Here is a 13,146-nt window from a genome sequence, read left to right as displayed (position 1 = left end):
ATTTCCATTGTAGGAACCCAACAGTGGACCCCCCACCCTGGTAACACTGAAAGTTGACCCAGATGGATTCTTTCTTTACTGGACGGGAGGGTCCAACCTGGTGAGTGACAGACAGACAGAGACACACACACACACTCACACACATACACACACACACACACAAATTAGTAAAGTCAAGGGTATATACAGTACATGGAGGTACAATAAAGTCTTTTAGGCTAGCAGTCTGGTTGAAAGCTAAACCTGGATATAGCAGTTGTGCGGTGTTGTGGGCGTGTCATTGCATTGGATGCTTGAGGGATGTAAGTTGTCAACTGTAACCTCCCACTCCAGAAGGTTGCGATTGGTCTCATTTTCTTCAGGGTAGGAAACGGATGCCCTGTATCTGGATTGTTTCCTTGCTCAGGAGAGGGGGTAACGGCTGCGATCAGTTTCTATTCCATGTTCCCTGTAACAGCAGGATGATACAGTGCTACTTGGTAAACCATATAAAGTGCCTCTTCCCGTCGGCCTCTTCCTGTCTACATCATGTCAGGTTGCTGTTTCCTGCAAGTTGACACCAGTTTGACTTTTCTGGGATGGGCACCATGACCCTCTAAAGATAAAACCCACTCACTATCCCCATGCAAGTAAACAAGAGGACTGCCATATTCAACCAGGGTAAAACCTGTCTTACCCTAACCCGTACTTCCCTTAATCCTAACCCTCACCACTCATCTGAATATTAGCTTTTCACCATCGATGACACAGCTGTTGTCACCGTTAGCGCATGTGGTTCCCATTTAACATGTCTGGATGTCCCGTGCTGGAGCCGGGTTCGAGTCTGGGCTCCAGCACAGGATCTTTCTGTGTGGAGTCTCCATGTTCTCCCTGTTCCTGCGTGGGTTCTCTCTGGTACTCCAGCTTCCTCCCACAGTCCAAAGACATCAAGAGGGGACGAGGCTGATTGATACTCTAAATTGACTGTAGGTGTGACTGTGAGTGTGAATGGTTGTCTGTCTCTATGTGTTGGCCCTGTGATGGACTGGTGACCTGTCCATGGTGAACCCCGCCTCTCACCCGAAGGCTGCTGAGATAGGCTCCACCCCCCCGCCACCCTCAACAGAATAAGCAGTAGAAAACAGATGGATGGATGAGTGTCCCTGAAAGTGACTTAAGTCAAACCACACACACTCCCAACCACACAAATCATCAAAGTAGGCCAAATGGATTATTGCTCATTTTAAGTTCCTCACAACAAAAATAGACACCATCAAACACAAATTGATTTTTAATGCGCCATTTGTTAATTGAAAATTCATCACATAGCTATTTTGGCTCTCCATCTCAATTTCCTCCTGTTGTCTCCGTAGGTCTTTTACCGTGGATTGATCCTATCAATTAGTTCAGCCAAAACTGTTTTTGTCAGTTTCTCCCAGCCTTGTTCTCCTTCTGTTGTTCCTCCAACTGATGTCTTTGTGGTCTTAATCCTTTTAGTTCCTCATCCCTTTCCCTCCCATCTGTGTGTCGGGCTCCTGATTTTTTTTGGTGCTTACGCTTTAGCCATTAGTTCAGCCATATTAAATTTTACATTCTGAGCATTTAGTAGACATAATAGGCCAGAGGCAACTGGCAGTGAGTCAGCGTAATGTGGGGTTTTTAGGATTTGGAGGCAGTTCTGTTTGTGTAGAGCAGGCGTTTTATTTTAATGTCAAACTCAGATGATATTCATTGTAGAATGTCTCGTAAACAAATCACGTTTTAAAAGACACTGTGCGTCTTTTCCCACTTATTTTTGTTATCCCTCCGTTCAACCATCCATCCTCTGTATTTATACATCTGTGTGAAGTTGGCCTGGTCAGAACGTTTTGTGAGGCCTCCCGGATCAAATGACATTTCAGGGCAGCTCAATTAAGTCCTTACATCCCTCCATGACCATCTCTCACCCCCCCCCCCCCCCGGCCGCCCCCCGAGTCTCTCTACTCATTGTCTCCTGCACCTCCACTTTATTTTGGGCTGTGTATTTACCCAGAAGGCATGTATGGAATGACCTGTTGATAGCCAGTACTATCACTGGACTCTCTCTCTCTGCAAATTTGAGTGTGTGTGCGTGTCTAGCATAAGTCTGGGCCATACACCGCTTTGATCTTCCGTCCCCTGTGTTAGCATGTGGGCTGGGGATTAATTAAATACTCAAGTTATTCTAGAGTGCCAGTGTGTGTGTGCGTGCGTGTGTGTGTGTGTGTGTGTTGCTCAGATAATAGGCCATTTGTAGCCTGAGGTGCAACTGTGACACTATTAAGCAAAGACCGCCAGTTAATTCTTTTCATTATGAAGCCCGTCTACACACTCATTGCTTATATACGTGGCTCTAAAGGGATACTTTGTACTCATAATTAGGTGTCTTGAGCTCACAAAGGAGTTTTTTTCTCTCCCAGATGTTGTCCTTGCGACTCCAGACGAAAGGAAGGTCAAACCACGTAGGTTCAGCTTGAAACCCGTCGTGTCTCGTGGCGAACAACAGGTAGAGACGATGCGCTCGAGAGTTTGTAAACTGTTGTTTTTGGACAGTTTCGCCGTTGTTTTGTTGCCGCAGTTGTAAGCCATCAGTCAGCATTAGCTTCAAGCTAAATATATGTCGCTGGCCCCTTCTGCAGCCGTAGGTCACCAAGAGGAATGCAGGCAGGAAAAAACAAGTCTTTACGCGCTCCTATTTGCCTACAAGGCAAAATCACATTTTGATGAATGTGTCACTTTAAACAAGAGTTGTACTGTAACACGGGGCCATAGAACCTCACAAAGAACCCTGTTTGAAGTCACCGAAGCCTGACCGTCATTCAGTATCTCTCAAACTGAATGTGATATGTTTCTGACATGCACATGCAAATGATTCATTTTCATAATGCCCTTTTAAATTTGATCTTGAAGGCCAGTGCAACATCTGTGTCCTTCCCTCGAAATGCTGGCGTCACCTCCTTTGCCTGACATGCCACAATGTTTGTTTTTCTTTCATTACTTACTCACTGCTTTTCATTTATGTTAATGCTGGTGCTGGACTGCGCCTACTGTTCAAAAACACCGTTCACTGACGACCACACACACACACACACACACACACACACACACAAAAAAAGTAGTACTCCTTAGTAACGTCCTGGCCGCTAGGCCAGTTAAAATGGGAATGTCAGCTGTGACGTGTATTTCTTCAGCTTTTCTGCGTATCAAGTTCCGACAGTGACGCAGGTTGAGAAAATCTGGACCTCCGCACTACCCGTGTGAATATCAGAACACCTTTATGTATAGACATGCACCACAAGTCCTAATTCAAAGTGACGCGCTTGTGTTTCCAGCAACCTCAGAGGTTTAACTCAGCTTTGTGGTTCCCCTGGAGATTTGGAAGCTGAGCCGAAAAGAAAGAGGACACGGCAACACAGATATCCAGCTATTATTAATGAGACCAGTTTTATGCATATGACAAGGGGATTCTGGATGGAACCCATTTCTCTGAATAGCGAGACCCAAAATATTTCTCCTTTTTTTAAATTATTATTATTGTCACTGCTCTGCTTTTTTAAAAATATACAATTATTTTTTAAAAAAGAATTGTAGCTTCAATTTTGATCTTTTTTTTTTTTTTTTTCCCACTCCGATGTGTTCAGTATTTGTGCATGTAGGCTTCTGGGGAATTCAGGCTACTGATGATCAGTAACCTTTAGTGTCAACAATGATATGAAGGGACATTTTACCCAAAATGATCATTCCTAGATGAATTAACCATTGTGATATTGCAAGATCTTGCTAAGATAAGGGGCGGCTTGTTTCGGAGGGAGAGTGGCCGTCAAGCAACCGAAGGGTCGCTGGTTCGATCCTCACTTCCCCTGGTGACCATGTCCAAGTATCCTTGAGCAAGATACTGAACCCCTAATTGCTCCTGATGGCCCTGAGACAGACTGGCGACCCGTCCAGGGTGAACCCTGCCTCTCACTCAATGTCAGCTGGGATAGGCTCCGCCCCGCCTGCCTCTGAACGAATAGCGGTATAGAAATTGGACGGATCGATGGATATTTTAAGATGCCTTGAATTCAAGAAGCTGTCTTTCCCTGCATGACGAATAAGTGAATCCAGAATTTTTAAAAAAAATGGTAATGGAGTAGTTTTTGTGTCATCCTGAAAAGGATGCAAAGTGGTGGAAAGTTTCCATAAAATGTTCAAAAGGATCAGAAACTCTGACATTTTTTCTCAGAGATGTTAAACTCAAGAGTTAAGGGATTTTTCCTTTTTTTTGTTTTCTTTTGGCAGTTTCCATAGGGATTTATTGTGAGTACATCGCAAGTCAATGGACAGGAATAAACTGGACAATCTTAGGTAATTTATACTAAGTGTATTTTCATCGTACGGACTGTTAATACACTAGCATTTTGCATACGATTGCAGGACTTTTGAAGCCATTCCTCCCAAATTTGGATTTTACTCCTTTTTTAGATATATATTCTTGAGTTTGTTGGAAAGTCTCCTGCTTCGAATATTCTTGGAATTTTGAAACCCGCTTAAAACATTAGCAGAGGTAATGGTAATTTTTTGGGGGGGGGGGGGGGTAAAGTGTTGCTTCATATATTGTGAATTTAATTAATGCTCCGCTTGAAGGAAAGAAGTGGAAAGTGAAAGGGACACAACACTTACATTGTGCTGTAATTTGGACGGCTCAGCCTCCGCGGGGATTGAGCTGAAGACGACCGAGCGTGAGGAGTCTCTCGTCCACAGAGTTGATAACTTCAGTGAGTCCCTTCATTAAAAGCGTCTCAAAGTTAAGAGTACAAATAAGGGGTTTTATGGGTAATTTGAGCCTGCAGAGACTTGCAGATGATTCGAACCTCATAATGGAAAAGCACTGAAACTTAACATCCGTAGAACCATTTTTTTTGTAGCCTTTTCTTGTGTCTCATCATCATCATTCATCTCCTCTGAAATCTGCTTTATTTAATTTCCTCTCTGTTTCCATTTATACATCCGTCTGAATTTCTGTGCTGTCACCTTTGTTTATTCCAATATCCTCTATCCATTCCACCTGTCAATTTTCGTTCTTTGCGCTTACGTCCGTCTGTTTCTTGTCACCACGCTCCTGTCCTCATAATGTCTCTGCTGGTGTGTTTTGACTTTTTTGACTCACGTCCGCCTTTTCTGTCTTTTTCTCTCTGTGGCGTTTCATCAGTGGAAAGTGATCAGTTATCAGCTGCGCTCCCGGCATAAATCAAGTGGGGTAGACGGAGGTTGAATTTGGTAAAAAAAAATAAAATAAATTTGAGATTAATGAATAAATTACACAACGTACAGGTCAGGTTTAGTTGTAACACGGGTGACTCGTGGAGAAATGTACCCCCGCGTCACCAATTGTTGTGGTCAAAAGTGGGCTTGTTCTGAGTTTTAATCAAACAATTCATATCTCGCCAGATCGTGACATGTTTTACACCCCCAAAATGAATGTCTGTGGGAATTTCCAGCATCGGTCGCTCTGTTCTGCCTCCTGTTGTATTTCCTGTTACTGTGTGTCTGATGTTGATGTGTAAATTACCAAAGTAAATCTTCCCCCCCGACACAGTGACTGCTTCAGGGAAAAACTGTATCCACTTCGCAAGTGCATTTAGTATAACTTCACAACTTGGTGTGGAGGTCAGTCGTGCTGAGGTGAAATGCAAAGTGGCTGCCAGCGGCTGAGGGTTATACAAGATCCACACGCGCGTCTCAAATCCACACATCTGCTACAACATATGCTTACACCCTGCTGCTAATCCTGCCGTGTGTGTGTGTGTGTGTGTGTGTGTGTGTGTGTGTGTGTGTGTGTGTGTGTGTGTGTGTGTGTGTGTGTGTGTGTGTCTTTTCTAGGGCTGTAATCAACCAAAGAAATTCTTGGTCGACTGAAGCCCTCAAATTTCGACTAAAAATCAACTAATTTTATATATGAAAACATACTGTATCAACTATCAGCACAAAACCTGTTGAGGAATATTGAGACAATTGTTTTTGTCACGTTATATTAACTGACCAACGCTATCATTTCTCCTGCGCACAGAGCCAGACTGAACAGAGGAGCATTAGCACTTGGTACTTTCCTCCTGATGCAATTAACGTGGCAAAAAATCGACCAATCAGAATTTTGGTCGAACCAGAACTTATTGACTAATAAATCGACCAGTTGACTGGGACATTACAGCCCTAGACTTTTCTCCTCTGGACTACAAAACCCCTTACCTTTTCGCTTTTAAACTCCTCAAATGAGAGTGATTTTTAGAGACACTTTTTTTTTTTTTTTTTCTCCCTTGGCCAACTGGGGATTGGAATCCCAGAGACGTATAGTAAAATCCCAGAGATTGACATAAAAGCATAATATAGAGTTTACGCAGCGTCATTGTAACGAGCAGCATCTGATGAGAAACTCCGCGCTCGACCTCTGTACCGATGGTGCAGCTTGATCACCGACCTACCCGGGCACAGACGACTAAAAGCGAACTGAACTATTTGTCAGATAAATTGTTGTAGTTCCTAATCCTCCTTTCTACTTTGTTTTATTTCGTCGTTTCTTTTTCACACATTTGTTCTTGGCTGATGCCCTCCCTGCTTCACCTTTAATCCATCCTCATTTAGTCTTTCTCTCACCCCGTTTTTTTTTCTCCCCCCTGTGTCTCTCTGTCTCAGGCCAGCTGGTAGCTGTCACACTTGAGGCAAAAGTTATTCCTCTCAGTATAAACTAAAGGATGATATTTCCTCCCTCGATAATCTCTACATCCTTTCGTTCTCCTTGTCATTTTCTATCTTCTTTCCCCCCCCCCTCTTCTCCCATCCCCTTTTTAATCTTCTCGATGCACTTTCTCAAATGGTCTTCCCTCTCAGGTGTTATTTCAAGTCAACTTCTTGCAACAACACTTCTGATCTCCTATTTTCTCCTGTTGGCATGGGAACGTGGGCAGGAAGTTGTTCAGACAGGGGAGATGGGGCTTTGGGGATTCTTGTTGCTGATGTTGCCTGAACTCTCACCCAAACTTCTCCAACATTTCCCCTTCACTCTAGATTCCTCTTTCTCTTTCTGGCCCTCCCTCAAACAAAGTTCTCAGGTCATGTCATTCGCGCCAGAGGGTTTTAGGCCCTGTGCACACCTGGAGTTCAAGCCTGTCCTGAGCAATCCGATCACGAGTGGTCAACCTTAGTACCAGGTGTGTGCCCTCAGTGCATCCTTAGATCTTATCAACAAAACCATATTCAGAGGGGGTCTGGGCCGTATGTGACCCCGTTATTTCAGCACTGTGTACACGTATGCATTCTGGGCAACGTTAAAGGACACCTTAATCGGCTGATGTCCTTTGCTTTAGTGGAAATACAACTTCCGAGTACGTGAAGGACAGCGCACCATTACGCCTGAACATATGAAAAGCTCATCGAGAGAGATTATTATGACTGCAACTCACATCTTTGGCAGGTAACCATCCTTTGTCGTATCCTCTGCTTTTAATCTCCGGTTTATAAGAACAAGTAAAGTACTGCCAGCAGCGATACTTGCTATCTCATGAAAGAGCAAATGTCCCTTGAACATCGGCTGATCTCTCTCTCTCGCACGCGCGCGCGCTCTCTCTCTCGTTCTTGTTTGCTCACTCTTGCTCAAACACGACATCCGACTAAAACAAGATGGATGTTGTTTATCCACGCAATCCACAGATACAAATAAATGTTTAGTCTGCTCAGGCTCTGAGCAGCATAATTTGCATGCGCCTCGTAAATAATTTACCTTATAATAACTAGGTAAGGTTAGGTGAATCTGCAGAATAAAACTTCGTGAATGGAAGTATTATATATATGTATGTTTTGCGCACTGTAGGGGACAGTGAACTCGAATCACGGGAGATGCATGTGGAGACACATTTTAAAGGCAAGCGTCAACACCCTCAGCAGTGATGGGATGATATCAGGCTGAATTTAATACCGGATGTGCTCACAGACTATAGGTATTTTCCCCTTCGGGATGTAATTGAACTGACCAAAAAAAGCAACGCATTTTGCTTCTACCGGAATGAACTGATTCCACACACTTGGTCGAGGACGTAGAACTCAAAGAAACACGACATTAATGTGTCACTTACGACCAAAGGGGGGGTCCTGCATCCTTTATGAGGCTTTAAGAAGGCCTATTAAACAAACTAGCATTTCATTTTCACGAACATGTGTTAATAATTCTTTATAAATTTGTAAAATAATTGACAGAAATCAGTAGTTTAACATGTTTTTTGGGGGTTTTTTTTTGTGAGATAGAAAAGTCCAATCGGGCATTTCGCTTGGACATTCTTTGTTGGGATACTGTGTGTTGCGGGCATCAGTTCATCGTGTTGACGTCCTCAGGTGCACTGTTTCGTGCGCCCACATCCTCCTAGGTTTTTGGCTGGCAGGTTGACTGATAACAGCAATAACAGCAAGGGCATGACCACTCTTCATCACCCATGCCAAGTATGAGGACAAGCACCTAATGTTTGTATGTTTTTTGCTCATGCTTGTTTGTGTGGTCTGTCTTTTTGTGGATGTTTTTCGGTGCTACTTACATTCATGTATTCGGCCCAGAACGGTGGCTTATACTGTTATCAAAAGAAGCTCTTGTGGTTTCTCCGTATTTTCTTGCCTTTACGCTAAGCTAAGCTTGTAAACTCTGTGTTGAGAGCTTATATACAAATGCAAACAATAGCGAAGACTATAAGCTCTCCACGCAGAGTTTACAAACTTAGCTTAGCGTAAAGGCAAGAAAATACGGAGAAACCATGAGACTGGCTCTGTCCAGAGCTTTATAGAAATGACTGCTCAACGCTCTGAGGCTCATTGATTGACTCAAAATATGTTGTTTTTGAAGGGAATTAGGTACTTAAGTATTACTTTTCTGGCCAAGAACTAGTTTCGGTTATCAATACTAAAAAATTCTGAGATCCTCCTGGCTTTAGCTTAATATTCACCTTGCCTACATGTAAGAAGTGTTAAATGAATTCCTCAAATTGCTGTTTTGTGAAGCAAGATGGTTTGTGGTTGATTTTCTGAAGGGTAATATATTCCTCCACTGACGCGCTGTAGAACCGGTAGTATTGAGTGTGTTTGTCTGTTGTCTTGTTCGTTTGTCTGTACGTGTGCAGGTACTTCTGTAAATTGCCTGTTAAATGCAGTAGCCAGCAGCAGCTTGTAATTGTTCTTCTAGTGTGTGTGTGTGTGTGTGTGTGTGTGTGTGTGTGTGTGTGTGTGTGTGTGTGTGTGTGTGTGTGTTAAACAAGCTAGCTGAATTGATGTTGGCGCGATTTTTATTCCGTAGAAGCAGAAATCTAAGCGTTTGCCACTTAGGCATCTCCCCGGTTAAAGTCAAAAATCCGCAAGGGTTTAAGTCGGAATAAGGTGACACACACACACTGGAGGTAATTTTTGCGCACACACCACATGAGTGGTTTGCAGGGGAAGTCGAGTGTGTCAGGCGATAATGTGAGAGCTTCCTCCCTTGTTCTCATCTCTTTTGGTTTCTTTACTTTGCCAGGTCACATGCTCTGTTCTGTTGACATTATCTGTTAGTACACATGGCAGGGCAGTCTCTCTCCCGCTCTCTCTCTCTCGCTCACACTCACGCATGTATACGCACGTATTCATTTCTACACGATATGAAGAACCGATATGCACAGCTCAGTATCAAGTCTTTTGTCTAAGCAGATGCTTCCTCCAAAATGTGTTTTTGTTTCCTTGTGGTTTGCGTACACGACGCAGTATTTGTTCTCATTACTTTGGCCAATGAAACCACTCTTGGTGAGAATCTGCCGGAAGCCTAACCACTGGTGCAGTGGTCAGCACTGTCGCCTCACAGCAAGAAGGTTCCGGGTTCGAGTCCCTGCTCCAGCATGGATCTTTCTGTGTGAGTCTGCATGTTCTCCCTGTTCCTGTGTGGGTTCTCTCTGGTACTCCAGCTTCCTCCCACAGTCCAAAGACATCAAGAGAGGACGAGGCTGATTGATACTCTAAATTGACCGTAGGTGTGACTGTGAGTGTGAATGGTTGTCTGTCTTTATGTGTTGGCCCTGCCATGGACTGGTGACCTGTCCAGGGTGAACCCCGCCTCTCGCCTGTAGATGCTGGGATAGGCTCCAGCCCCCCCCCCCCCCCCCCCCCGTGACCCTTGATAGAAAGGAATAAGCGGAAGACAATGAGAGAGAGAGGGTATGTTTGGAATGGAACTTGGTTCAGTCTTTGATGCCCTCGCTACATATTTAGCATTGAAACGTGTCAGTAACTCTTGAAGGATACTCCCAAAATCATTTTCTTTGAATTAAAAAGTCAGTTGTCCCTCTTTTGATTTTTTTTATGTTTCACTGTTGTAGCAAATCTGCATGTGGCTGCACAAATGCATTTTGTGTAGCGAGTTCATATCCGCTGATATGTGTTTGCGTTTTGTGAAGGATTTACGAGAGGCACTACTTTTTCTTTGAGAGTTTGTGTATGCCTGCTCATTTCCAGCCTGTATTTATTTGTCCTTTGAGACATTTGGTATAGCAGCTCTGTTTGTGTTATGTTGTTGATATATGTGTTTGCATTTCATGGATGTGGTTCTCTTAATCTGATATGTATTTTTATCCCCGCGTGCACATTAAGATCAACATTATTTCTCCCTCCCGTTGTGTTGTTCTCCATCTTTGATTCCCCCATATATCGAACATTCTCTGTCCATTCTTCTGTTTCATAGACTACAAATCATGTAGGATGTTGGCTGTGAGTGTACCACTCCTTCTTTTTTAGTTCCTCTCCAGACCTTTTGACATGTAACACAAACTTGGGTGACCAAAAGGACTGGAACATGTAAATGACTAAAGGGAACAACAGAGTGGGAACAAAAAGGGAGAATAAGACTGAATTGATACACGCAAGAGGAGATAATTTGAGGTGACGGAGACGGCTTCATGCTTTCCACTCTTTTGCTTTAGCTAAACACTTTGCATATGCTCTTGCTGCGCTCATGTAATAGTTGGAAGGTCTTCTTCTTTTTTTTTTTCCTTCACTCCGCACCTCTCCACTCCGCTCCATCAGGGACGATCAGCTTCCGATGTGACATCGCTGTGCGCCATTTGATTGTAGCTTTGATTGGTCATTCAAGACATATTTGGCTGCGATGATCTTTCAAACGCACATGCATGCACGTCACAGGAAAGGAGTGGTGGCTCCCTTGGTTGTTTTGCTGACCTTCCATAGTTCTTTTATCTTGATAATATGAATGGAGGAGAGTTGCAGGATGGGAGGGAGGAGGGGAAGTAGAAAGTTCACCGAAGAAATGATGGAAAGAATGGACAAAAGTGTATGTAAGCATAATCTAAACGCGTCTAAACATGGACAAATCTAAACTAACCTTTGCTGTATTGTACTTTTTTTTCTTTCTTTTTTTTTTTAACTCCACACAGCATAGAGGTACTTGAAGCTGTCCTGAACACCTGTAATGCTGCCTTCTGGTAGTTCAACCCCATCTGTTCTGATTGCCTGCCCTCTGTTCAGTACCATTCGACCGCACTTATGGAGTCCCAATGCCATGCTGACGTCATTGCTTTCGATCCTGGTGATGTGTATCAGTGAGTTGATGTCATTTGTGTCGTTGGTGTGTGTGTGTGTGTGTGTGTGTGTGTTAAGACCCAACCTATATGGATTTTTTTTGAGCCAGTGCTGATTTCGATATTAAAAAAAATTCCGTCGATCGATATATTGGCCGATTTTGTTGTTTGTTTGTTGTTGTTTTTTTACATCAATCCATCCATCGTCATCTTCCGCTTATTCCTACACATTAAGGGTCGCGAGGGGGCTGGAGCCTATCCCAGCGTCAACGGGCGAGAGGCGGGGTTCACCCTGGACAGGTCACCAGTCCATCACAGGGCCAACACATAGAGACAGACAACCATTCACACTCACAGTCACACCTACGGTCAATTTAGTGTATCAATCAGCCTCGTCCCCTCTTGATGTCTTTGGACTGTGGGAGGAAGCTGGAGTACCAGAGAGAACCCACACAGGAACAGGGAGAACATGGAGACTCCACACAGAAAGATCCTGTGCTGGAGCCGGGGCTCGAACCTGGAACCTTCTTTCTGTGAGGCCACAGTGCTGACCACTGCACCACCAGTGCAGCCTTGTTTTTTTTACATTTTTCATATAAAAAAAGGCAAAATATCTGCCTAAAACTGGCACTCTGGCACCATTTCAGGGGATGACATCATGAAGCTCATTGAGAGAAGGCCAAGGGTTTGCGGCGCTGTCAAAATAAAGAAAAAACAATGAATGGGAAGGTACAAACCTTTGGGCTTTTCTCACACAAAAGTCACAATATCCATCAACATCAGTTACATCAGTTACACTACTCTGTGGTTTCAGTGCAGTACAGCAGCAAAGTATCTAACGCTTGAAGTGTTTTCAATTTTTTTTTCAATTTATTGCCGTGCACAGGATTTTCCATCGAGTTTTCAGTGAGTGACACTGGAAAAGTCTTCACTGTTGACCTCGGAAGGAATCCGTTGTTCCAAAAACAATATCACCACAGCCGTCCATTTTGCTGCTTTCAAATGCACCACGTAATCTTCGGTCGAGAAGTTTGCCTCGTTGCCATGGTGGTTAGAACTTCCTTTTTTTTTTCTTCTTCTGAGCGCTCCATGTCTCAAAAGCCGAGGTCCACAAGTCATTTCCTGATCTTGGAACAAGCAGCTGAGAAAACAATTTCCCCGAAACCTTCATTCGAAGAACTATCAAATAATGATTTGCTGCTTTATCAGACTAAAATGTCTCTACTGTTCAGTCATAAGACATTGAATGACTGTATCTTTGGCTTCAAATTAAAAAGAAATAAAGTTCACGGCATCCTAGGAATCAGTAAAGAATTATGACTTGAATGCATTGCAGCTTTGTTTTGAGTAAAGGGTGGGCTGTACTTTATCTCAGCTAGCAAGTGCAGAACAATCAGTTGAATGTAGGAGTTTATTCTGGGAAATGAAGGAAGCGCCTGAGGTAGGCTGAGTGTTCATTATGGCATTTATCACAGCGTAACTCCTGGAGAACGTGTTCAGAGCGCGAATGAGGCTACAGCTGATGGAGCGGGCTGAACTGAGGGATGAACGGAGTGCCACTGCAGCTCTAGTGACT

At 43.6% G+C, this 13,146-nt stretch overlaps 1 protein-coding gene across 1 annotated transcript in view; it reads left to right on the top strand.

Moving 5' to 3' along the window:
- Positions 1-13,146, top strand: part of plcb3 (phospholipase C, beta 3 (phosphatidylinositol-specific)) — a 57,377-nt gene that overhangs the window by 18,216 nt on the left and 26,015 nt on the right. The window contains exon 2 of the mRNA XM_086196712.1: positions 14-100. Coding sequence (XP_086052838.1) covers positions 14-100 — 87 coding nt within the window. The remainder of the gene's footprint in view (positions 1-13; positions 101-13,146) is intronic.

The sequence above is a fragment of the Aulostomus chinensis genome, chromosome 24 (assembly GCF_037954235.1).
Source record: "Aulostomus chinensis isolate RoL2024-O1b breed Wild chromosome 24, RoL_Achi_v1.0, whole genome shotgun sequence".
Taxonomy (NCBI): Eukaryota; Metazoa; Chordata; class Actinopteri; order Syngnathiformes; family Aulostomidae; genus Aulostomus; species Aulostomus chinensis.
Note: the sequence above shows the minus strand (reverse complement) of the source record. Positions and strands in the feature narration are given on the sequence as shown.